Source organism: Lissotriton vulgaris, chromosome 10 (genome assembly GCF_964263255.1).
Source record: "Lissotriton vulgaris chromosome 10, aLisVul1.2, whole genome shotgun sequence".
Taxonomy (NCBI): domain Eukaryota; kingdom Metazoa; phylum Chordata; class Amphibia; order Caudata; family Salamandridae; genus Lissotriton; species Lissotriton vulgaris.
This window is the reverse complement of record NC_141698.1, coordinates 963,408,505-963,435,365: the sequence shown is the minus strand read 5'-3', so window position 1 is coordinate 963,435,365 and position 26,861 is coordinate 963,408,505. Positions and strand designations below refer to the sequence as shown.

At 42.1% G+C, this 26,861-nt stretch overlaps 1 protein-coding gene across 3 annotated transcripts in view; it reads left to right on the top strand.

Moving 5' to 3' along the window:
* Positions 1-26,861, top strand: part of DGKB (diacylglycerol kinase beta) — a 1,765,597-nt gene that overhangs the window by 329,422 nt on the left and 1,409,314 nt on the right. For all 3 annotated transcript variants that reach the window (XM_086941963.1, XM_086941961.1, XM_086941962.1), the window contains one exon: positions 20,092-20,245. In XM_086941963.1, the coding sequence (XP_086798089.1) occupies positions 20,092-20,245 (154 nt within the window). The remainder of the gene's footprint in view (positions 1-20,091; positions 20,246-26,861) is intronic.

The following is a 26,861-nucleotide window of genomic DNA, read 5'->3' as shown; positions in this document are numbered from 1 at the left end:
TATTCACAAAAGAATCATTTATGTCTTCGGTGATTGTACTCTGAAAACTGGTAAGCAAATAAGTGTAATGTGTAATTTGGAGGTAAACACATACTGACTGGTGTTTTTGTCATAAAAAACCCAATATGCAATTTTAAGGCAACTGTCTCAGTAAAAAAAATAAAGATGAAGTATCTGGTATAGTACTACCATACTATTCACTTGGCCTTTTAAAGCATTGTATGCATATTGAATGTTACTAAATAATTAGAAATGTTTGATTTATAATAACTTTATGTATATTATGTGAAATGAAATTTCAGAAGACACAAATTACAGTGATGTAATTTCATTATAGTAGTAACAATCTCATAAACCTTTTCTCCCTATAATAAATGAGAACAATAAGACACAATGTAAAAATGTGATTGCGAAAGATAGGAAATGTATGTATTTTTAATATTTTACATGGGAGTGTTGCAAATCTGAAAATTTGAAAGGGTTTGTAAACAACTTTTTTTTCATGCGCAAGTTGGTGAAAGTAAAATTAAGATACATATGTAGAAATGTTTTCTTTTACTCCTGAAAAAGTCCTAGTGTGATAGGGACACATGTTTGCTAAAAAGTAGTGGAATTAAATAGTAAATTAAATATTTTGTACCTACTATAATTAAAATGATTAGGAGCATTCCTCTGAAGAAAAGCTACACACATTTGTAAAGCAGTTATTGAAAGTATATTGAGTTCATAATCCAACAACAGATTGCAATGAAGTGCAGGCCATGCGTTGTTGCAATTAAGTGCAGGCCATGGGTTGTATCTATAGTTTTTCTGAAAGACTGTGTGGTGACCCGTTTGGATCTTGTTTATCTTTTGTTTGCATTTATGAGTAGTTATGCAGAACAATTCAAGAGTGTGAAGTATTATGCTGCATGCTGCAACTTTGTAATTTCTTAATGTTCACAAAGTCTAATTTATGTCTGAGTGCAGAATTGAGCAATAAATTGGTCTTTATATGGATAAAGCACTTTGTAATAGTAAAGACAAGCTAAAGGTACACATGTGAGGCTATGTATGGAAAATGTTATGCCCCCACTTGTTTTCAGTGGAATGAAATTACCTGAGGCATTAGATTTAAAAGGCAATATCAAGATTCAGTGTCTGAATAACTCTTGACTCTGGTGAATTACTAGGCAGGTTCTGTAGCACCTTTAATAATGACTTGATTCTGATTATTATAAGGCTCTATAATGAGAGTAAACATAGAAAGACATTTGGAGAAAAAATAAAATAGTCAGTCATTATTTTAATTAGCAAACCAGGTGTGAATCCCCTTTGTTGCGCTAACTACACCCATTTTTATCCATCACATTAATAATGTCAATGTTAAAATATGTATTAGAATATTGGAAATAGAAGAAGGAAGGTCTAATTAAGCAACTAATTAGCAAAGATCACACTAGCGTCATGACATGGACAAGATAACTTAACATTTAGAGTTGAAAATGTTGAATCTACTCCATAGTAATGGTAAACCTAGAGTTGTTGAGAGCACAATGCAGAGAAACCCTTTGACACCGTAGTGTGGGATTATTTGTGTTTGGCAATAGGATGCATGAATCTTGGGGAGAAGTTAATATCTAGACTAGAAGTTCTGTAATGTTCTAAAACTGCAGTTAGCTTAAATAGAGCTCTGTTCAGCTAATTTTGAATGCAAAACCTACAATGTCATCAATTATGTCAATGGAGATGCCATCACTGAGTTAATCAAAGATGTAATTTAACATGTCATGAGTGATGTAATACATTATAAGCAGTGATATAATACATTATAAGTAGTGCACAGCAGGGATGCACATTCTAGTTGGCTATCTGTACCTTTTTTTAAAAATGTGTTTTTATTTTATAACACATTACAATCAGTACATTTTTACATAGCGACAGTCATAGCGACAGTCATAATCCTTCCACATAGGTATACAGTTTTGATTCCTCTTATATATTTTAATGCTGTTTGCTAGTTTAGATATAAGGCATACAGTCAAGCGGGTTTGTCTCATGACATTTACCCTTTTCATTCTAATCCCCATTAGTCACTAACATCAGATAGTGTGTCCTCTTGGGGGGGTTCGCATATATTGCCACGAAAGGTATTCCATTTTCCCCACATCAGGGCACATTTTTTGGGGCATCCTCTATGCACATACACTGCTTTTTCAGTTACCATTGCATTGTCCATGTCTTGGCACCAATTTTACTGGTTAAGAGTCTGCCGTGATCCTTAGTTTCTGGCTATATTTCGCTTTGCCAGTGCCATACCAAGTGTTATCCAGTCCTGGTCTGTGTGGTTAAGGTCTGTTGGTTCCCATATATTAATTAGACACTTTTTGGTTCCCTGAGGATTTCAACCCCGCGACTTGTGGCATTGTGTTCATGACCGCCTCCCAGTACAACATAATTTTGGGGCATTCCCAGATGGTGTGTAGGAACGTACCAGGAAGGCCTCATTGTCTCAGACAAAGCTGTGTATCAGTAGTCCCCAGTTTATGAAGAAACGTACATGTGTAATATGTTCGGTGTAGGACTTTCAATTGTAGTAGTCTCAGTCTTGAGGGGACTGCTGTCTCCCTTGGCGATGCCAATGCTACCTGCCAATCTGCCTTGTCTAATGGCCCCAGTTCTTTCTCCCATCATTCCTTGAGCGCTACCATGGGGTCTAGCTGGTTGTTTATTATTTTTCGGTATACTAGGGAGATGGTTTTCTTATTCAGATGGTCCGCGAGGAGTCTATCTTCCAGAGGTAAGGCTTCTGGCAGCTATGCGCCCTGTTATAGTGCACTTTGGAGCGCATGCCTAACCTGCAGGTATCTAAAGGTATGTGCCAACCCGTATGTTATCTGCAATTGTTTCCAGATATCTCTGACCTTCGTAAGGCCTATTAGATCCCATTGTTTAATCCCTTTGTATTGCTCGATGTACCTAGTCGTCAGGTGTCCCATATAGGCGTAGCCTGTGTGATGACATCCTCCCATCCCATTGCATGCTGTGCTTCAAAATTTTGATTTTATGGGCTGTTGGGCCTGTAAGTGATGGTTGTTGTGTTTTATTGTACATTGCCCCCAGAATTCCTTCTTTGTCGAGCAGATGTCTGTCCATGCGGAGTGCTGGCTCATCCTGTGGCATATGAAGCCACTGAATTATGACCATGCGTTGTGAAGCCCAGTAGTATTGTTTTATATTAGGAAGGGCAATTGCTCCATCGTACCACCCCCGCATGAGCTTATGCATGGCTATCCTACACATTCTACCATCCCGTAGTAATTTGGTCACTTCCGCGTTGAGCGATGTGAAATATGAGAGGGCTGCCGGGAATGGCGTATTTTGAAGGGTGTATAGAAACTGGGGAAGCGCCATCATCTTAAAAAGAGCTGATCTTCCGAGCAGTGTTAACGGCAAGGAGCGCCAATGTTTGACATCATTTTGGAGTTGAGTCAGTGGTTTTGTGAGATTTTCTGCAATGAAGCGTGTATGATTGTGTCTAATGTATATACCAAGATATTTAAATCCTTCGACCGCAATTTGTATATCGCAGTGCCGCGGGAGCCTCAGAGCGGGCCCATGTAGTACATAAATAAGGGACTTTGCCCAGTGTATCTTGTATCCAGAGGCACGTCCATATGTCGCACAGATATCTAGTAGGATGTTTGTGGAGAGTGCGGGGGAAGCCAGATAAAGGAGTATGCTGTCCCCATAAAGCGAAATACGGTCCTACCCCATCACCCACTTCAGTCCCTAATATCTCTACTCCCAGCTACGGCTAAAATCGGGGAGAAACTTGCATTTGCTCAGCTGAATGCCTTTGTAGAGTCCTCAGAGGTTTTGCATCCTGCTCAGTCTGGCTTCCGGGCAGCTTATAGCACGGAGTCGGCTCTGGTGGAGATCACTGAGGCAATCAGGGAGTGTTTGGACAGCGGTGGCAGAGCGGTTCTGATTTTATTAGACCTCTCTGCCGAGTTTGATACTGTCCCACACTCACTCCTCCTGACTCGCTTGGCTGAGATTGGTGTACTGGGTTCAGCATTGGAGTGGGTGAAGTCTTTTTTATCGGACAGATCTCAGCAGGTCTGGATCCCTCCTTTTTCATCCTCAATTAGGCCACTCTCCACTGGAGTTCCTCAAGGTTCTACATTGAGCCCCCTGCTTTTTAATATATACCTTACCCCTCTTATTGTGTTGGCCGAACGAATAGGAGCAAAAATCATAGCGTATGCAGATGATACGCAGCTTCTATTTACCTGGCAGGATTCAGCAACTAATACAGAGATTGTCCGTTCATGCCTTTCTGCTGCGTTTAACTGGTTAGCAATGGCACAGCTGAAGTGCAACGAAGACAAGACTGAAATTTTGCTGTATGGCCAATTCCCGCCCAATTTTAGAGAACTCCTGTGGCCACCTGATTTTCCCCAGCCAGGCTCAGTTACTATCTCGGCAAAGAATTTGGGAGTCTGGTTTGGAGAGGATCTGAGATTCGAGGCACACATAAAAAAACTCACAGGGGTGTGCTTCGGATCCCTTAAAGCCATGAGAAAGCTTTTTCCTTATTTGCCATCTTCTGCAAGAGAGTCGGTTGCGAGGGCTTTAATTTTATCACGGCTCGACTACGTCAACTCTCTTTTTAGCGGTACTCCAGCTTTCCTAGTGGCCCGACTGCAGATTATCCAAAATGCGACGGCACGCTTGCTGTGCAAAATTCAAAGTAGAGAAAGCGTGCGAGCACATTTGAAGGAACTTCATTGGTTGCCGATTGCGCAACGAATAACTTTTAAAATCCTTACCTTAGCCTTCAAAGCAGTCAATGACATGGGGCCTTCTTATCTGAGAAAAAGCCGCTATGTACCCACTCGGACATTGCGCTCATCGGATTGCAATTTCCTGAGGGTGCCCCGCTTTCAGCGAGTACGCCTGGGAGGCCACTCGCTTATGGTTGTCGCAGCTCGGACATGGAACACTTTACCCCTTCCTTTGAGATCAATTGAAAACTTCGTCTCTTTCAAGAAAGCATTAAAAACTTATCTTTTTAGAATTGCCTATTAGTTTCTCTCTTTTGTTTCTGACGCCACCTGCTTGTTTTTCTTTTTCACGCCAGGATACTCTGGTAGTAACAGAGCGCGTTATAAAACAGCTAAAATAAATAAATAAAAATAAAAGACCATATCTTGCCAGACCCACGCTCCAGGGGCTACAGTACCAATTCAAAAAGCAACTGGGACAGGGGGCAACCCTGTCTCGTCTCTCTTCCCAGTGGGAAATCCATCGAAATATGACCATTTACTACCACATGCGCTTAAGGTTTTGTAAATAGGAGTTCTATCCACACGCTGAATTTTGGACCAAAACCCATGTGCTGAAGCACCGTGAAGAGGAAGGACCATTCCACCAAGTGGAATGCCGTACGCGCATCCAATGATAAAATGACAAAATAACTGCATCCTCCTCGATCGTGTCTTTGCGTGCCATTACACTATGCAAGTTTCGCAGGTTGAGTGCAGTATTACGATTTACCATGAATCTCGACCGGTGCAGGTGGATTGAGGCCCAGAGGTGCGTCTGGAGCCGTGTAGCTAATGCTTTGGCTAGTATTTATGCCTCAGCGTTTCTTAGGAAAATCGGTCTATATGACACGCATTCTTCCCGGGGTTTGCCTGGTTTATGGATAGCGACTATCGTAGCTAGGCATTGATCCCTGGGCAGTTCCCCTTTGTGCAGACTGTGGGTAAACATACAGAGCATATGTGGCATAAGTTGTGTTGCAGCTTTCTTATAAAGTTCCACTTGTACCCCTTTGGGCCTCAGTGCTTCCCTGAGTGTAACGCTCCGAAAGCTCATTGAAGGTTGTGTCTGGTCAGATCTGCTTCTAGCTCTTGGGTGCCTTCTGGTCCCTGTGTTGGCATCTCCCCTAGGAATTCAAACTTTTTGGCAACAGTGGCTGTTGCGAGTTGTGTGTATACCTGCTTAAAATGTGCAACTAGTGTCACAACTATTTGTGGCCGGTCCGTTGTGAGTTCGCCTGTCCCCGTCCGGAGCTCCGCCACCCATCTGCCCCCTTTCTCTTTTTTATCTAGCCATGCTAGCAGCTTCCCTGTCTCTCATCTCGTATACTATATTTTTGGTGTTGGCAATCTTAGATTTCGCTTCCTCTCATGCATATGCTCTATATTCTTGTTGAGCTAATTGTAGCCTATGCTTCATGGTTCCACTAGTGTTTGTTGTAAGGTCAGTCTCCGCCCTGGATACTTCGTGCTCCACAGACTCGACGTGTTGCTGTTTATCCCATTTGTGTTTTGTAATTAGAGATATGGCATGTCCTTTTATCACCACTTTGTACGCTTCCCACAGGGTCACCGGGGATGCTACTGTGTGTTCATTTTCGATGAAGTATTGTTCTGTGGTTTTGATCAGTCCCTTCCCAATTTTCCAATTTTTAAGATAGCCTGGATACAATGGGAATATGCGCCGTCTTCCTGTGGTGTGTGAAATGTAGGTAATTAGTACCGGTGAATGGTCAGATATGCGTGATCTCCCCCACCTTTTTCTAAAACCATTGCCAATGTTAGGATATAATCAATTCTGGAGAGACTGCTGTGTGCTCCTGAGAGGAATGTATACTCCATCATGTGCAGGTGCCTGGCCCACTAAACATCTACTAGACCGTTCGCCTCAGTGAATTCCGACAATCTACAACTTGGCCCACTGGAGTCCCTGGGGGGCTGTCTGTCTATGGATGCGTCCATTGTGGTGTTAAAATCTCCCCCCAATATGAGTTCTCCTTGTAGGAGTAATAGGAGAAATTTACCCAATGCCGGTAATGCTGTGTGATGTAAAGCCGGGGGAATATATATGGATACTAGAATGTGGGTGCGTTCCACCCACTGGCAGGCTATGGCCGCAAATCGTCCCTGGTAGTCCGCCCAAGACCCCTGTAGTGCCAGCGTAAAGCATTTATTAACTAAAATGCCAACTCCCCGTGATCCAGCCAGGAAACCTCCGGTGTCAGCGTGCTTTATAAATACAGCATAAGATAAGATAAGATAAGATAAGATAAGATAAGATAAGATAAGATAAGATAAGATAAGATCCAGTAGTGAAGTCTGAGTGTACTGCCGTTTTGTAGCCCCATTTATCCAATGCTTTACATGTTGAGCCCACCAGATGTGATTCTTGTATGAGAGTGACCGCCGGTCCCTTAGGTTTTATATATTGAAGGATCAAACTCCTTTTTATTTTGTACCCCATTCACATTCCATGAGAGTACAGTAAAAGGAAGGTGTGTCAATTGCTGGGTCAATTCCCCTGTGATAGGACTACCTATTGATGCTGCAATCTGCACTTTTTATGGCATCCCCGCAAAGACTGAGTGTGTTTCGCCCCGCAGTGTAGTTTTCTTATTACCTATATGTACGCTGTAGTTTTTCTCCATACCGTTGCATTTCAAAACAAACAGTAACCCCTTGAACATACCCTGGTCCCCCCTCCCCCTCCCTGCATTGCGGATTTATAACTACCCGCCACGCCAACTTAGCAGAGTGCTTCTGTCCCATAACTTTATTCTTGCATCGGCATCCTTCCCCTGAATTATCCCCAGTCTGTGGCGGCATTAAGGTATATCACAAGAGAAAGCCACCCTTATACCGTGTTTACTAGAAGTCGATCATTGTTCTTCCGAGGTTACTATTTTGTTTTTAAGTCCATGTGTGTCCAGTGGTGTTGTCTGTGCTGTAAGTTCCCAGCTTTGCCTGTCCAGCAGTTGTCTTTCAGCCTAGTCGGAGTTTGCAACTGTGGTCCGCTGTGTGTTGGGTAGCAAATCCGTCAGTCGAGTGAATGCCGACATCTCTGGCGTTGAGAGTTGATGTTGTCTTTTGGGATCCTGTCTGTTCTGACCTGCGGCCAGTCTCCAGCTCTCCAGCCAGTCCTGGGCCTCCTCTGGGGTCAAGAAGAACTAGTTTTCCCCTTCCGCCTCTACCCTGAGCATTGCGGGAAAGAGCAGAGCATATTTTAGTTCTAGATTGCGCAGTTCTTTTTTTTGCTTTCAGAAAGTTTCTATGCTGGTTAGTGACCGTTGCAGTGTAGTCTGGGTATATGGACACTGTACTATTGTCTATTCATAGCAGAGGAGCAACACGTGCTGCCTGGAGAATCGTGTCCCTGTCGCGGTAGTTGAAGATGCGGGCCAGTATGGTTCTGGGGGGCTCCTGGTCTGGGTGTTCCATCGATGTTTGCACCTGATGTAGAGTAGCATTATGTCCTGTAATGTAATCTCTTTCGATTTCTCTTTTAATGGGTCATCTGCGGTTCCTGAGGGGGGTCCGGCTGACCCATTTGCTCCTTATTGAAGGCATATTTGTCCAGCTTATTCGTCTGGATTGTGCGTTGGCCACGTCCCCACATGCTGCCGTACCCTCAGTGGCCATCACAATGGATCTCTGGGGGGAGATTATAGTAGGCGCTGTCACTTGACCACAGGAGTACTTTCCACGCTAGGACTTCCAGTTTTCCTGTGTTCCACCTCCCCCTGATGTAGTGTGGGTCATTGGTATCACTTGTGTCCCTGGTCAGCCATGGAGTCTTTCAGGCGATTACAAAGGAACTTTGTCTGCCAGTGGGGTAGCGTGGGCCACACGGAAGGGTGCACTGTTCTGGCAAAGTATTGTAGTTGTTACCTTTAGTTGTGGCTGGATATGCCAGTGAGATGAGTTTTACCGTGTTTCAATCTCAAGACAGCACACAACCCGGTCCACGCTCATCTTGTTCAAGGAAACAGGCTTCTGAGCCCCACGTGCACAATGGCGGCGTGATGAAGGGAGACCTCTCCCGTATTACTGGTAGCAGGTGTTTCCAATGTCTCCGGGACCATGCGTGTAGCGTCACCATTCAGCTCTGTCCTTAGTTCAGTGCTGCAGCGATTGTGTAATCCGTCGCCAGTGACAGTTTGGGACCCAACCTTCACTGTTGCAAGAAATTGCACCTGGGGTGTCTACGCTGCTTCCTATCCAGTGGCGTAGCCTCTGGTGTGCGCTAGCGGCGTCTGCCTCCTCAGTCTTGGCACACCGCATGTCTTTGTTGTGCCTCAGGAAGGGTGATTACAGTCCGATCTGCCAGAATCTCTGCCTCCTCCCTTCTTGGGCCATAAATCCAGGCTGACTTCACCCGGAGCTGTATTCGGGAGAGTTGTAACTTCAGCCCGCGGCTTACTTTTGGCACTTAGGCCGCAGCTTCGTTTCACGTTGCCTCAGTTAATTGGTGGCACCTGTGGGCTCAGTATTTGGACTCGACACTAATCAGAGGTGTCGGGACTCTCGACTTCTGTCTTCTTGCTTGTAGCCGCCGAATCAGTGTCAGGATTTTGTGGGTTTTGTGCCGCCGGTCCCGGAGCTCGCTCAGGCTGCAGCCATCTTCGTTGGCTGCTAGCCACGCCCCTGCCTTTTCTTTTTAAAGCATTAGGTATTAACTAATTTCAATATCTAACTACAACGTTACTTTAACCTCTGTTTATTTCAACAATTTTCTAGGGTTTTTAAATCACAAGCTAAGATCTTATTACCATTTCTACCTATGAGGTTACTTTAACCATTGCTTTTTTCAGTGAATTTCTAGCGGGTATTTAATGTCGTGCGAAGGTCATATTACCAAACCTGACTATAACCTCTGTTTAATCTTTATATTTGTTCATGAATTTCTAGGGTACTTTGAACATATTCAGTTGCCACCTCCATTTTGTGCAGCCTTTAGCCATTAGAAACAGAGTGTTGCCACAGGCCTCCTTCTTGCCTCTGTTTTCCATCTGTGGGCTTGATCCCACCTTCTGCCTTCCATGGTTAGCTTGTTTACCACTGCCCCCTCAAACCTGTACTCTGTTGTTCTAGTCTGTGCCCTTCCCCTCATCCCTGCATGCATTTTTGTGCTGCCACTGCCCCCATGCTTGCCCTTCATGCTTAGCTTGCTGCCCTTACCTACTTCATCCCTGTCCTCTCTTGGGAGAGTCCATACCCCTGCTTTCTCCTTCTTGTCTTGTATGGTCTCATGTGCTTCCACTACCGCTCCCACTTACCCTCTGTGGTTAACTTGTTGTCCATACCATGGCTCCTTCTTCCTGCTCTCTGTTGTCTAAGTCTATGTCCCTGCCCAGTGAGATCAGGTGTGTTGCTAATACCCCTTCTCTCTGGCCTAAATGGGTAGCTTGCTGCATCTGTATTGATCCCAAATGCCTTATTTTGTGGTGTGTAAGCCCCTACCCCTTCTTCCCGTCATTCATGGTTCATTGAGCTGCCACGCCCCCTCTTATCTGGCTGCATGTTCAGCTTGCTACCCTTGTCCCTACCCCCCTGCTGCTTCCATCATCTGAGTCTATGCCCCTATCCCTTCCTTCCTGCTTTACATGGTCTCTTGTGCTGCCTTTGTCCATCCTGCCTGCCCTGCATGGTCCATTGCAATGCCACTGCACCCCTTCCAACTGCCCAGCATGGTGAGCTTGTTACCCCTTTCCCTGCCCCTTTGGCCCTGCTTCCAGAAAAACATCTAAACAGTGCTCAGGTCCTTGATGAAAAACAGACACACACAGCTGTGCCCAAGTTGAGATGGTGTTTAAAGTTTTTCTCGAAATAAAACTCCTAACAGTCCCCTGCTATTCCCTGGGGCACAGAAACCCATGTCTGAGCCTGGTGTTATCCAGTACTTGGGTGATGTGGCTTGTAAGAATGCCACAACTATTACAAAGAAACCTACACTAGTAAAATATTGGTTAAAAAAGGAATATTCTCGCAATATTCCGATGGAAAGTTCTGGAATGTTTTGAGAGCACCAAACCTGCCACCATCCAGTGTTCCCATTCAGTGCTCCCATACTTCTACCATAAAAAATATTACTTCACATATGATAGAGGCCATGGTGTAGTTAAAAGGAACTGGCCAAATATATGGCTGTGTGAAATTAATATAGTGTCAATGTGGTCTTTCCATCTTTACAATTTTGGGTTGTTCCTGTTCCATGTAATTGGCCCACCAATAGAAGTAGGGTACCGTTTTTATCGGAAGAAGAAGGGGAACACTATATGATGAGATGTTGGCCATTTGCTGAAATGCTTAACATTTTTTTGGCAGTACACTTTATTAAAATCCATTCTGCCATATGATTTTCAAGAACAAACAAACATTCCCCTTATATTTTGGGGGAAGGACACTCTGAGGATCAACATAATAGCAAAATAACATGTGACCCAACATTATCCTTCCCAACAATAACAAACCCTCCGCCCAACCAAATCTGCAGGGAAAAACAGCTCTGCTCATAAAATTAAATTGAAAAATTTAAGCTTAACATTTTTTTCTTAGCTGATATCCTAGTGCATTCAATTTCTTAGAACTGTTTTGTCAGTCTCCACACAATAAAATATCATACTAGCACATTCAGTCAAAACGTTCCAGTGCTCTCCAGAGTGATGGAAGCAAGGTTTTGGAAGGCCTAAACAAATTACATTGTATATTGACTTCCATTTAGCCTTGAAAAATAGATGTGACCCGTTCATGTTACTGGCAGCTGTTAGAGTTCTAGGATGGAACATATTCTATGGAACCACTTTTGATAATATATCCAATTGTACGCTAAGGTCAAATTTGCTGCCCCCTGGCACTGCATACCATATGCCACTCATGCTTAGCTATAGACTTAAGAACGTCTGGCTCCCACCAAGACAAGAACAATTGCTTGCACATCCCATCATCCCACATAACAGCCATCCTGCTTCCCCCAAGACAAAACCTCCAACCAGCAGCCAGAGGAGTATGAGGACTAGAACAAAAGACATAGAGAGGCACCGAAAGAAAAGAGCCCCCACCTGCCCTATCAGTGTCACTTTGCATGATTTTGAAGTTCAGCATTGAGAAGAGGCTTCTTTTATTTGTATTTGCCTTCCAGGCATGCCCTTCCATGCCCACTACAATGGCTTCTAGATAAGAGATCTCAATGTCCATTCACTATCCATGTATTATCAGATTTTCCCAGTGGAAGCGGTTCTCAAGATCCTCCAGTTTGTCATGCAATTGCTGCTCTACTGAGGGAGTTGTTTACTTACATTGTTTCTAGCATATCAATTTGGGTTTCAATGACCCACAATCTATGACCCCTTGTCAATTGACCAAACTTTCTGCAATTCTTTAGCATCTTTCTTTCGAGAAAAAGTATGCAACATTCACAAAGCTTCTCTACGAATCAAAACACTAGAGTTTGGTCTGCTAATACTTACAGCTCCTCCACCAGTGGCAATTTCACTGCTAGTCTCCAGCCACCCCCCATGGCTTGCCTCAAGCAAACTCAGCCAATGTATCTGCCTTTTCGCCCACTACATATGATCAAGCCCTTAAACTCTAGATCACCAAGATTAATACAACTGGCTCCAGAGGTCACAGCACAATATCTCACCTACTTGTTTAATCCTATTTTCAAGACTAAAGTATTTCATAAGCAAGGGAAAGAGGCATCTATCCTTCCCCTTCTGAAAAAACCCACCTACATACACTGGATCCCAGTAACGATCGTCCTTTTTCCCATCTCTCCCTATCTGGAAAAAATAATTGAAAAATTGATAAAACAAGAACTTATCATTTTTATTAATAATAACCATCTCTTGGACACAGTACAGGTTCAGGCTCAAGCACTGCATGGAGCAGGCCGTGATCACTGCCACTGAGATCAGATGTGAGGTGTACAAAGGAGTGAATGCTGCATTAATTCTTTAAGACATCTCTTCCAGAAACATCCAGAAACCGGTCCTGGGAAGCTTGATTCCGGTCCAGGGAAGACATGGCTTGGCAATTCAGTCTGGACTGTTCCCATGAGGCACAGGGTCACACTGATTTGCATATGGCCATGTCTGAACTGGGGTGGCGGAGTGAGCTAAAGAACGGTGATGGATTAAACCCAGATCAGTTGACTGGGGGTGAGTGTTTGCATTGTCAACGCTCCGTCCATCATCACCTTTGGTTTTTCTTTGCATTAATTCTTTGAGACATCTCTGCGGTGTTCGACAATGTTGACCAGAGCCCATTGATAAGTCATCTCCAGAGGCTAGGTATTGGTAGCTCAGCTCCTTCTCTTCTGAAACCTTTTTCTATCTGAGCGAGAGCAATCTGACTACACTGCGGTGTTCCACAGGGCTCTCTGCTCAGCCCTTCCCTTTTTAATCTATATGTCACTTCCGTGGCAGGTCTTATCAAACCCTTTGGCTTTGCTGTGGTGCCCTATGCCTATCATGCTCAGATTGTCATCTCAGTTACTAGCAATATTCTGGACACAGCTGCCAGGTTTCAAAACTGCATGCAACATGTTAGTAACTGGATGTTGGAGAAGTGCCTGAAATTGAATTCAGGCAAGACCAAGATCCTTCTCTTAGGATCAAACCTTCTGGTCACCTAACTGGTGGCCTAAGGAACCTGGCTGTCTCCCTACACCTGTAACAAAAGCAAGAAAATATAGGAACAATTTTTGATACAGCTTTATCTTTTAAATACCAGGATAATTCTATTACCTCCTCAATATTCTATACCTTAAAAATGCTCAGAATTTCTTTTCCATTTATACATCCCAATCTCATAAAAACAGCTGCCTCTGCCTTTATCCTTTCTAGATTAGACTACCTTAACACCCTCTTTGCTAGTCTACAGAAAGGGCTTCTTGGCAAGTTACAGGTTTTTCAGAATGCAGCGGCTGACTTCCGGATTTGCATGCATCAGTCTGCCAAACAAGCTCTCATCTTCCTTCATTGGCTCCCCATGAAGAAAAGGATAGACTTTAATGACTTATGTATTGGCTACAGGGTCTTACTCAATTCTGGACCGGAATACTTAACACACCGGTTCCATCGGTATGTCCCATCAAGAACTCTCTGCTCCCCCACTTCCAATCTGGTTGAGGTTCCTACATTCCGGCTGTCTAATTGGGGAGGCAGAAGTTTTGTTGCCACTACTTCCAAAGTGTGGAACAGCCTTCCCACACATTTAAGAAATCCTCAGAGCTGTTTCATTCAGGAAGGCCCTTAAGACCTGGCTTTTTACTGTTTAGTTACTGTCCACAATGGGTTAAGAACTAATCTGTTATTCTCCTCTGTCAAACTATTTTCCTATCAGGTGTAGTGCCTAGATGTCTTTGGACATTAGTTCATGATTTATAAATATAAAATTAAAGTCAATTCAAAAGCACTGATTCAGCATTGGATCTAAGCTTCTGGACCTTAGCATCGAGGTTGGTCCTCAAGTCAGCCAAGATCTTCTCTATGCCCGCCTCAATTCATGTTTTAGATCCATTTTGAAAGTGTGAAAGCTGTCCAAAAGATCACACTTTGTCAACGACATGCGGAAGGCACGGCACGAGCATCTAGTTCTTGGCCATATGATTCCAATAGTTCTAGTGTCAGCCTTGATTTGCTCAAATTGGCCAAGAGTCCACCTCATTCGATCTTCTTCTTTGGGGGGATTGTGGGGGTCTATTTAGACCCCCCAGACACTCAGAACAGTCCTCCCACTTAAACCTGAATTTGGCCTTTCTTTCATTCTTTCCTACCATGTTCAGAGATTGTTGCCTCATTTCTAGAGTCATCCAGTGGTCTGGCCACCATAGGTTTAATATAACCTTAGGGGGATCAGAGAAGCAAGTATATCTTGATTGGGGGTCTTTTTTCTGGATCTTTTTTACGCTCACCTCAACACAGGAGAAGGCACTCAACAGTTTCTCACCCAGAAGAACTTCACATTACACATGGGGCCACCCAGGCCTTTCTTTCACTGGCTCTGTCCTAGCTCTTGGTTGCATGAAGTTAGAGGGGGTCCCTAAGTCTGCCTAAGAATAACACCGCCACAGCCAGGGTAAGACTGGGACAGAAAATAAGCCTGGGCACTAAATTAAATATGTCCCCATTAGCTAATCAGGTAACTAAAAAGGCATCACACATTTAAATAGCAGGGCAGTGTTAAACGTGTAAAGACAGGTTGTATAGGTGCACTGCAATATATGGGAGATTATATTCATTTATGGTTGCTGAAGGTAATGTTTGGGGTAATAGCAGAGGAATTAACAGTAAGAACTGTATCACTAAACCACCCTACAAACAGCCAAAAACGAGTCCTCACATTATTATTTCAGACCAGCTCTTCGGTCACTGCCAAATGACCCTACATGCCAGTCAGACCCTGGCCACAGCACCCATTCCGGAGGCGCAGATGACACCCGCTGCTATTCCAATACTCTAAGGTATCTCCAGTGATTGCAGGGCCAAGCTTGGCTCTCCTGAAGAGCAGGCAACCACCAACCTGTCCCCTCAGAACTCAAGGGACCTATGCCACAAGGCTGCTATGTACAGCTAATCTCATGTGCTTCAGGATGGCTCCCTCATGTTGCCTCTTACCACTGTCCCAGGGCACTCAAGTCATCTCTTCAAATTCATGCCACAGCACAGAGTCCACCCGCTACTCAAGCCTCTACTATGCCCCAGCAGCCTTCCTCTCTATGCTGCAGTGTCTCGTCCTTCCGCAGTTGCATCCTATTGATGGTCAGAGGGTCCCCATTCCTCTCTTAGACATTATACAGTTGTGCAGAGTCCACCCTTAGTGCAGGAAGCCAGGCCCCAGCAGCCTTCAACTCTAGGCCATAGCACCCCACACTTACTCCACAAGTGCATCCCCTACAGCAGCCATAGTCACTCTACGTCACATCCCATGTCCCGAAGCCAGCCTCTCAGGTACGCAATAACACAGACCCGCCCAGCTACTCCACCAATTTTGCCACACCCTGAATTGTGTTTTTTTGTATCCACACTTATTTTTGTAGGTGATTCTGGATAATAGAAATTGTTGGGATTCATGCATGCCATATCACCTAGGATTACCCAAGATCCCAAGTTTATAGAAATTTCTGGAGTTGGTAAGTTCCTCTAGGTGTCTGTTGGGAGTGAAGGTTGGTCCTGCACTCAAATAATGCAGATATCTCACATCAAAACCCCTCCCTGGTGTCAAGTGTATGGATCACAGCTCAAAACCATATAAAAGACAACTATCCGCCCGATTCATCAAAGAAAATAGCGCTCGCAAAGGGCCAGATTTTGAGAATCTGGCCCTTTGCGAGAGCGATTTTTGCATTTGGGATTCAGCATCCCAAATGTAAAAATCGCTAATTGCGATCTCGCTATTTTGCGAGGAATGACATTTAAGGAATCTCTATTTGAGATTCCTTAAATGCAATTCAACATCCAATTTATTTTTGCGAATTCGCAATTTCTTGCCGCAATTTACCGCGAGGTCAGACCTCGTGGTAAATTGCGAAAACTCCGAAAAATGCATTTTTCTGAGTTGCATGTTACATACACACATGTCCTTTGGACTTGTGTGTGTGCAACACCTGTGTAAAATTTCATTTGAGGGGTGCTACAGGGTGTCCTTTGGACACCCCTGGCACCCTTCAAATCGCTATCTTATTTGCGATTAGCAAATTGCTAATCGCAAATAAGGAATACTCCCCATTCATTCCTATGGGCCTTTTGGCCCATAGGAATGAATGGTGAGTTATTCCTTATTTGCGATTAGCAATTTGCTAATCGCAAATAAGGAATATGTAGGAATCGCATTTCTTCATGCAATTTCTACATGAATCCCGTTTTGCGAGTCCTTAATAGCGATTCGCTATGAATCGCTATTAGGGCCTCGCAAAACGGGAGTATGATGAATCAGGCTGTATGTCTGATAACCACCTCTCAGAAGGCCTAGTGGAACACAGATTAGTGTCATGCTTTTGGAGGGATATTTTCTCGTCTGAAAACGACTGAAGGAAGCAACCATGCTTGAAGAAAAAATCTTGAAAATGTGACAATTGTCTTGTTGAACATGTTGTCCTAGTCAGTTAATCAAGACTCCATTGGTTAAAGCATTTTTTATCTATAACCAACTGTAAAAAAAGAAGACCAAATCATCCAAATAAACAAAGGATGAAAGCTGTAACAGTAGGTAAAACATTAATCATGTAACAATAAAAGTGGTCAGAAAGTGTAATAATATAAGACTACTACTGAGATAAGTAAACTGGCCCCTATAGAAAGGGCCATTTACAAGCTTAGAAAAAAAGAATGTAAGCATAAGGAGACAAGGGATGCCTATTTAGAACTTTATGCAACTTAGATACTACATTTGACTCTCTTTGTCACTTATGGAGTTGCTGTAAATAGGTTGAATATATTAAAGACTGACAATTTTCAAATATGGCCTAGTCAAAGGGGGAATATTAGCTTAGGAAATGTAATAATGCACCTTTAATTTCTATTATTATATTGTAAATAGTTTGGAAGATTATATTGCATATTATATCAACTATTTGCTCTTATTATCTACACAACTTGTCTTGGCTATATAGAACAATGTTGATCTACCTTCTTAAATTGCTGAACGACGTTTATATTTCTTGATACATTTCACTTTTTAATTTAATGAGATTTGGCTACCTATATGTATCTGTTTTTAGGAATAATAATGTAAATGTGTGTGTTAGACCTGTCATCCTTAGGGTGACCTGCTCCCAAATGTGTTGCCAGCTTACCTTCTCCATTTGCTCTATCTTTTTGTTGGCCTCAGGACTCTGAGCACTCTACCACTGCTGGCCAGTGCTAAAGTGCATGTGCTTCTCTCCTAAACATGGTGAAATTTGTGTATACATGATTGTCATATTTAGTTTACTTATAAGTCCCTTGTAAAGCAGTATACCATATACCCAGGGCCTGTTATCTAAATGCTACTAGTGGGCCTTTAGCGCTCGTTGTGCCACCCAAAAAAGTAGCCTATCAAACCTGTCTCAGGCCTGCCAATGCAAGACTTGTGTGGGCTGTTTACAACCACTTCAACTTGGCATTTAAAACCACCTGTCAAGCCTTAAACTCCCCTTTTATCACACATACATTCCAGCTAAGGTAGGCCTTTTCACTACTGTGAGGCCTGCTCCTCTCATAGGCTAGCATTGGCAATTCTTTAGAGCAACTTTAAGCTGTAATTCCTGATTAGAAAGGAGTAGCTGCATCATGTTTCATATCTTTGGAATGGTAATAATAAATCCTCTTTAGTGGTAGATATGGATTTAATGTTACTATTTTAGAATTGGTACTTTTAGAAAGAGGACATTTCTCTGCTTCTAACTTAGCTCTGTGTGGTTGAGGCCTGTCTCCAATACATGTCTGGGGTGGGTGACAGCTACACTTTGTGCATTCCCCCTCAACCTTCACAAACACACATAGCGTGAGTATGTCAGAGTACTCCACTGCATTCATTTACATTCTGATAGCTCTTCCTGGGCAGGAAGAGGAAGGGAGAGCTGACACATACATCTGAATAGGCATTGTCCTGTTTTCCACACAAATGGCTGATTACCCCCTCCCCAGGCAAACAGGGTTGGGATAAAAGGGGACATGTGCACTTTAGGGGCCTGCTTTGAAGTCACCCTCACTTCAAAGGTATATTTGCGTATAGGTACTGGGACTCTAACCCTCACAAGACAGTACACAGCTGGACCTTTGAAGAACTCTACGAGGAGTAAAGGCTGCTGCACTACAAAGATTGCCACTCTGTTTGACTGACTGTTCTAAAGGAACTGCATCTTTGCTTTGCTGAGCTGCTCTGCTGCCTGCTGACCCCTGCCCTGCTGAGGACAAAGACTGGACCCATCTCACTTGAACTCAGAGTAATTCCAAAGGCTTCCTATCTCACCCACTTTTCTGAAGTCTCAGGGTCATCAAAGACTACCTAGATCCCAGCTGCTGCTGGACTTTGTCATCAGTGAGTTCTCCATTGCCTGAGGTGCCAATCCAGCCCTACACTTCAGAAGTGGGTTTTGTAGCTGTTTTTGAGCCAAAATCAACACAGTGACAAATTTGAGCCGATCAGAACTGACACAGTGACCTTCGACTCCAAAGCAGTGCCTATCAGGGGCTTTCTCTGCATGGCTCAAGGATGACAAGGGACTTAACTAAGAGGTTTGATGATACACACTGCTTGCATCATAAGGGGTTCGACACGGGACCGGGCTGCAAGGGTATACTTTGAAGCATCCAAACAAAAATGTGGATTGGATCCTACGCATCGAGACTTTGATGTTGATGCTTTGCTCCATCAAAGCTACTTTCTCAGCAGGACCTGTATGAGTCCTGTATCCAGCCTGCATTCCATTGTGGTCCAGTGTGACCTCAAGTAACACTTAGCACTATTAACCTCTAAGCACTACTTTTTGATTTAATCTTTAAAGATTCATAACTATGAATGTTACTTGTGGGATTGTTGTAATGCTGCTCTTGTTTTACTCATAAAAACATAATCTATGTTCTAACCTTGTGTGCAGTATTTTTGTGGTGTTTTCATAGTGTTACTGTGTGTTTGTGTGGCACACTTACTTACACATTGGTTCCTTAAATAACCCTGACTGCTCTGTGCTAAGCTAACAGAGGATAGTCAAAGGTAATCTTTTAGTGTGCATCGAGCTTACCCTGACTTGAGTGGTGGTTGCTGCTTGGACAAGGTGCATACCTCTGCCAACCATAACAGCAGTTCTAATAATGTTTATTCTTATAAATAAAACAGAATAAATATTAAAACGTAGAAACTGTAATCAATGAAAACTCTGAAGAACTGACTCCCCCCCTCCCTCACAGGGAGAGTGGTTAGTGAATGGCTCTCTGCCATGATACAGGTGTTGGAGTGCAGCATATTTTCAGAACAGGATTAAATCGCAGCTCTGCGGCTCCTCCTTTTTCATTTTAGAAAGCTAGAAATCAAAAGGTTTGCTCAGCTCCTTCTACTATGTCCAAAGATGTTGTATTTATGTATTAACTAGTAAAGGTCAATAACTGAAAACGGTTTTATTGAAAATTTAAGGAAGTCACTAATCGAGATTGACAGATTTATTACAAAAAACTACCATCACTAACATTTGACCACCTTGCATGATTTTTCTTTGTTACCTTAATGTTACTTCATCATAAAAGATCAGTATGCATTTCAATTACATTATACACACAGCTCTTCTTGTTCTGTTTATTTTTAGGCAATTGATTTTGAAGGATTCCAGTTATTCATGAAAACCTTCCTAGAAGCTGATTTGCCAATTGATTTCTGCCAACATCTCTTCATGTCATTTACTAACAAATTTCCACATGCCAGCCCATCACTGCAAACAAAGAGCCAGCTCCTCACGGGAGGTATGTAGTGACCATACAGTTAACCTTACCATTTTTGCTAATAAACACCCTAAATGCCTGTATATACAAACCAGAGCGAAACAGCAAGCCTAAGAGAAAATTCACCTCCCCAATTATCCCCCACAATTAGTCCAGTGATCCAAATGTGATGCTATATAGTGTGCACATTCACTACTCCTGCGTTTTCCAGGGAGTGATCCCAAGGACCAAAATTGATTCAATCACAACTGTGAAGTACACCACAATAAATAAGTTCCAAAGTAATTTAGTCCATCCAATGATTATGAATCCAAAATGTTCTTTCATCTTCAAATGAATATTGTAAAAACAGCCAATGCGTTTCATCCAGCTTCTGTGTGAGACATCGACTACCACACTAGTAACAGGAGCTTAACAAGGCACTGTTATAGAATTACCAAATAAAGAGATATCAAGCCTACCTTGGATCCAAGAGGGATAAGTTACACCAATGGAGGAACAAACCCCTGTGTATATTACAGTGCTGATATTCATGATCCAAGTCACAGAAGGAAACGACTAACCAATGAAGAAGTCCACAGGAGTCGGACGAAACGCGTTGGAGGTTTATACAATATTCATGTGAAGATTAAAGAACATTTTGGATTCATACCAATTGGAGGGACTAAATTACTTTGGAAGTTTTTTGTTGTAGTGCACTTCACAGTTGTGATTGAACCCTATATGCCTGTACAGTAGTGTTGAAAACAAATGTAGGACAGCACAATATGTTCATGTGACAAAGTGATAAAAAAGTATGATTACAGTGTTATGTTTTTTATCATTTTGCATAATCTAGTGTATGCACTGTGTATAGCATCATGTAAACTCGTAAGCATGTATTAGTAAAGAGCAGCCATTACTGTAGCATGCTTCAAAACATGTAGACTGATGGTAATACTAATATACCTCCTGAAAGCTACACTTTTAAGCACTAAATAGCTTCCCTTGTTTAAGGCTAAATTTACAATGTGTGAAGAACCTTGTTTTTCAAATGTCTACCTCTTTAAATAAACTAACACAAGTAAATCACCATATTGTCAATATGCGTATGAATATAATGAAACTTTGTGAGCCATTCAAAGTTGATGATGACTGAAGCAGATGTCATCCCCAAATTAGTATTATCTGACACTCTCACTGTTGCTCACTAGTTCTTTGGCTGCAGGTGAAAAAGTAAATTCTCTTTAAACCCTTATGCTTGGTCCATAAATACATGTATGGAAATGGGACTAAATACTGGTCTCAAAAGCTAAGATGGTATTTGCCTCAAAGAGATTTGAGATCTAGTAATGAGTCTCGACTGGTGCCACAGAGAATATCGACCTCCAGAAACGGAGGGCGAGCATTCTCTTTCCTCGCTCCTGCCTCATGGAATAAAATGCCTCTCAATCTCCGCACTATCCCTGACCACAGCAGCTTTCACAAAAAGCTAAAAACCTGGCTATTTGCATATTAGACCATCTGTACCTCTAGTCAGAGCCGTCTGCAAGCCCCATGAGACTCCTCGGATGTGATTTGTGCGCGATACAAATATCCTTGACTTGACTAGTTGTTTAAAGAATCTCTGGACAAATTAGCACCATATATTTCAGTGATATTTTCACAAGGGGATACCTGTCCTTTTAAATATTTTTCTCTTTTAAAGATATTTGGCACTGCAAAATTAATTGACCGTATGTAGTTGTTTAATGGTGATGTTAAAGATTGACTGATTTTTATATCAATTTTAGGATTTCTTTTTGCAGCGAGAGGTTAGTAGCTGTCTACCCTCTAATCAAGTGAAATGTAGGCATACATATAGATCTCAGGGACTGGCATCAATCAAACGTGTTCTGTCAAAGAAGGGTGGGATAAACAAAGGAATTGAAAGTACCATTTATTTATAGGTTATGAAGCGAGCCATCTATATATATATATATGTTGTCCTATTTTCAGTTTTTATTTTTGGTGGATTCCAGTAGCATTTTCTCAATATTTCCCAAACCTTTCAAAATCAGTGATTATCAGTGTTTATTCAGCTGCCTAATCCCCCAAAAGAGACAAAAACTATGGTTTTCTAGTGTTTACAAAGCATGTAGTTTTTTTGCAGGGATTGTTATGAAGTGCATATTTAATTAAAAGGAGAAGTAATTTATACTATGTCATGCCTTTCCATTGGCAGTTTGTCCAATGAACTTATTTTACACTGATTTCATCATTGGATTCTGTGCATTACACTGTCACTCACATCTCTTTACCCTCCCTCACACTTCATTACCTCTCACTCTATCAGGACTCAGCCTGGTATACAGTTGTATTAATGGATTTAAAAAGGAAGAGTGCTGTATACAAATGTTTTAATAAACAAATTCCTTGCCACACATTCACCTACTCTTTACTGAATATTATGAGAGAATGTAGGGATGGTTAATCCAGTCAACAGATTGGAAAATGCTATTTGTGGTGAGTGGCACACTGTATTCCACTGTAGTTTACTCCATGTAGACGTGTTGCTCTAGTTTCATGCGTTTTCGGTTCTCCTGGGTAGATCCCTCTGACCCTGGGGGGTTGAACTTGAAATTAACTAAAGTGCACTGTTAACTCAATAACACTGTTCCCAACTGACACTCCTTGGAGACGTAGTCTCAGGGTAATTCACAATTTAAATCCACTTGTTAAAATGAAAACATTTTATATCTTGTTCCAATTCAACTCTTCATCATTTATTGCATCAATTTCATTGTTGCTTCACAATGTTTGCAATTGGTTCATATTTTTGTTTCTTTGCTCAGTTTACATTTCATTCATGTACACTGTTCACATTCTGAAGTTTAAATCCCTATGCATTTCGGGACTAAGCCCTCCCTTCAGAGGAGATATGTGCAATTTGAAAATAAAGAAAGGGGAGGCTAAACTGTAACCAGGTATGTTTAGTCTCCCACAATCACAAACTTTGGGGTGCCAGACCTTCAATCCAGTGATGACTCGTGCAAACTGCGGGCATGCATCGCAGTGCAAAAATAGAAATAGTGGTGAACTCAGTGCTGCTGAATAAACTTGCCGGTTTGTGCTCATGCTTAGGACTGTAGTTTAACTGTTGTTCACAGAGGTGGTATAATGAAGTTATTCGACCGATTAGGAAGGTGCTGGTTTGTGAGCGCGGTAATGGAAGAATAAGGTAAACAACGTTCATTGAACAGTGCATGTGAAAACACATGCTCGTGTGTAAACGAATGGATGGAAAAACCGTCGGTCGGTGAGCCGTTTTAGTAATGTGGTAAAGGTGACAGCGTGCGCCGTAAAACAGTACCAAATAATAGTTCCGGGTGGCATAAACATCCTTTTTTAGAGAAAGGCCCAACCATAAATGTCGAACCAGGAGGAGCAGAGGCCACCAAAGATGCAAGCTCATCGATAGCCCAATCGACACGGAGCAAAAGAACCTGATCATCAACATCTCCAATAGCTCACTATCCAACACACAAATTGGCATGTTACAACAAGGCACATCTTTTGTGCCCACCTACCATTCTAATAAACTCTAAACTGAGGTCAGCTTATAAAAATTCACGAGGAACCTAAGACTAAAACACTTGCTTCCCAACATAGTTCCCCAAACGGTTTTCAATACAGAAGACACGTGTATTGGTCTAAGAAGTAAAAGTGGATTCACAGCACCCACAAGTCACAAAATTGTTGACTCTTATAAAACCATCACGATGAATGAAATAAAGAATTGTTCAAAAGACCCAACTCCTCGAGTACCAACTTTAGCATCAAAGAAAAACAAGCTATAAACCAAATCATTGACAATAAAGACATCAAATGTTGTAAAGCTGACAAAGGAGGGGCACTTGTGATAATGGACTCTGAATTCTATCACAAAAGTGTTAATGATCACGTACACAACACAGAATTATACATGAAATTACCACAAGATCCAACGGGCGAGTTTGCAAAACTTCTGAAAATCATTCTAGACAAGGCATGCACTATGGGTGCAATCACAGAGAAGGACAAGAAATATCCGATACAGGAGCATCCAAAAAGCCCCAGTTTACATATGCTCCCGAAAATACACAAGAACTAGACTAAACGACCATTTCGCACAATCGTGTCAACCAAACGATCTATTCACAAGCCAACTGGAAAGAGTATAGACAAACATCTTCAACCATTAGTGAAATCTATGACAACCTATATACGCGACACACCAGATTTCTTAAACAAATTAAAGGATACAACACTTGATCCAGACATGATGATCACCCTGTGTCCTATTGACGTATGTGCACTTTACACATCTATTCCCCATAACAGAGGCATTGAAGCAATAGAATCATTCTTAATTAATCACCACATCAAACAGGAGTTGAAAACCTTTTTACTGGAACTACTTCAATATACTTTGTATCACATTTATTTTACATGGGACAAAGAATTCTTTTTACAACTAGACGGTACATCGATGGGCAATTGTGCAGCCACCAGGTATGCAAATGTATTCATGCATTGACTAGAACTGGATAACATTTTAACCAACCCAAGATGGAACAACAAAATATTGAAATGATGGTGTTACATAGAGGACATTTTTCTAATATGGATGGGTCCACCAGAGGAGATAAAGGAATTCATCTCTTTCATCAACAACATAGATGATCACATCCAGTTTACACACTCTGTTAGTATGGAGAGCTTTCCATTCCTTGACGTGTTAGTTACCTGCTATAACAACTAGATTGAAACAGACATGTGCACCAAAACAACCAACAGGAACAATTCCTTACATTTTGACAGCTGTCATCCAAAGTCTTTGAAAAAACACTTATCATATTCGCAATTACTTAGGATGAAAAGGATCTCCTCAAAACCAAGCGAATACATAAAGAATCAAGACAGAATGTTGGCGAGATTCAAGGACAGGAAATATCCAAACATGGTTTTAAACATAGTGAAAGAAAGGGCGGAAGCCACAAACTGGAACAACTTGCTATCCTCTAATGAAAAGGAAAAGACCAACAATAGACCAGTATTTGTGTCAAAGTTTTCAACCAAAAGCCAACAAGTTAAAAGAATGATTTTGAAAAACTGGCCAAAGATACAAAATGAACCGGATTTTAATGGGATTTTCAACCACACTCCATTATTTGCATATCAATGATCGAAGAACATCAAAGATTTACTAGAGGCAACACCTCGATAGAAAGGAGTCGTACACACTGGGACTAAACCATGTTTGAATTGCAGTCATTGCAACAATGTTATCCAAGGAAACATTCTTAACCATCCCATATCAGGGAAACAAATCAAATTATTCACCAACGCAACTTGTGATTCCAAGAATCTTGTTTATCTACTCAAATGCCCATGTGGCCTCCCATACGTGGTGCCGACAGAGAGAAAAATAAATGTTTGTTTGACAGAACACAAGAGCACCATCAGAAACAAAGTTATGAAAGCACCAGTGGCTGCACATTTTACAGGTCATGAACATAACATAAGCCAGCTAAGATTTTTGATTTTGGAGGTTGTCCCTGTCAAACAGGGTACAGACAATGTGAAATGTTTTGTATAAAGAAACTGGATGCTTATCATCCAAAGGGACTTAATGATCGGATGGAAAACAGTTGTTTCCTATTAAGTTAATTACTGTAATAACTCAGCTAGCTGAATTTGTTGTTCCACTTCACTCAGACTCCTAGAGTTATGTTTTCATTTACACAAATGTCCACAATGACATTATCATCAGCAGTTTGCGTTTTTTCAGCACTTTTTTTAATTATGAGTATTTACCGTACACAGGTAAACTACCCTGTTCAACATTCATATCGCAGTAATGGTCCTCACATTTTCATATACAGACACCCATGGTTTAGTGCACACTAGAAGTTCACATAACAGCCACTCAGAGATGGCCGACGTTTTTCTGTCCATCTTCATTTTCCATTAGTCAGGAAACTAGGACTTAACACGCCGTTACTTCGAAACGTACACCGATGACACCAAACACTGCCACACGGATAGTATTCGAGAGAGACTTTCTTCACACGCGGTAAAACCACGGAACCAAGGGTCTTAGAACCCACGTTGTCTATGCATGTTTATGCCACCCGGAAGTGTTGTTTGGTATTGTTTTACGGCGCACACTGTCACCTTTACCGCATTACTAAAAACGGCTCCCCAAATAACTTTTCAATGAACGTTGTTTACCTTATTTTTCCGTGCCGCGCTCACACCAGCACCTTCCTAATCGGTCGAATAACTTTATTATAACACCTCTGTGAACACCAGTTAAACTACAGTCCTAATGAATACTCTTTTAAAATACATTTCACTTTTTTAGCAAGCAGGAGCACAAACCGGCAAGTTTATTCAGCAGCACTGGGTTCACCACTATTTCTATTTTCGCACTGCGATGCATGCCCGCAGTTTTCACAAGTCATTACTGGATTGAAGGTCTGGTACCCCCCCCCCCACCATTTTTGTGCTAGATTGTGGGAGACTAAACATACCTGGTACTAGTTTAGCATCCCTTTTCTTTATTTTTAGATTGAACATACCCCCCTGAAGAAGGGCTTAGTCCCGAAATGCATAGGGATTTAAACTTCAGAAT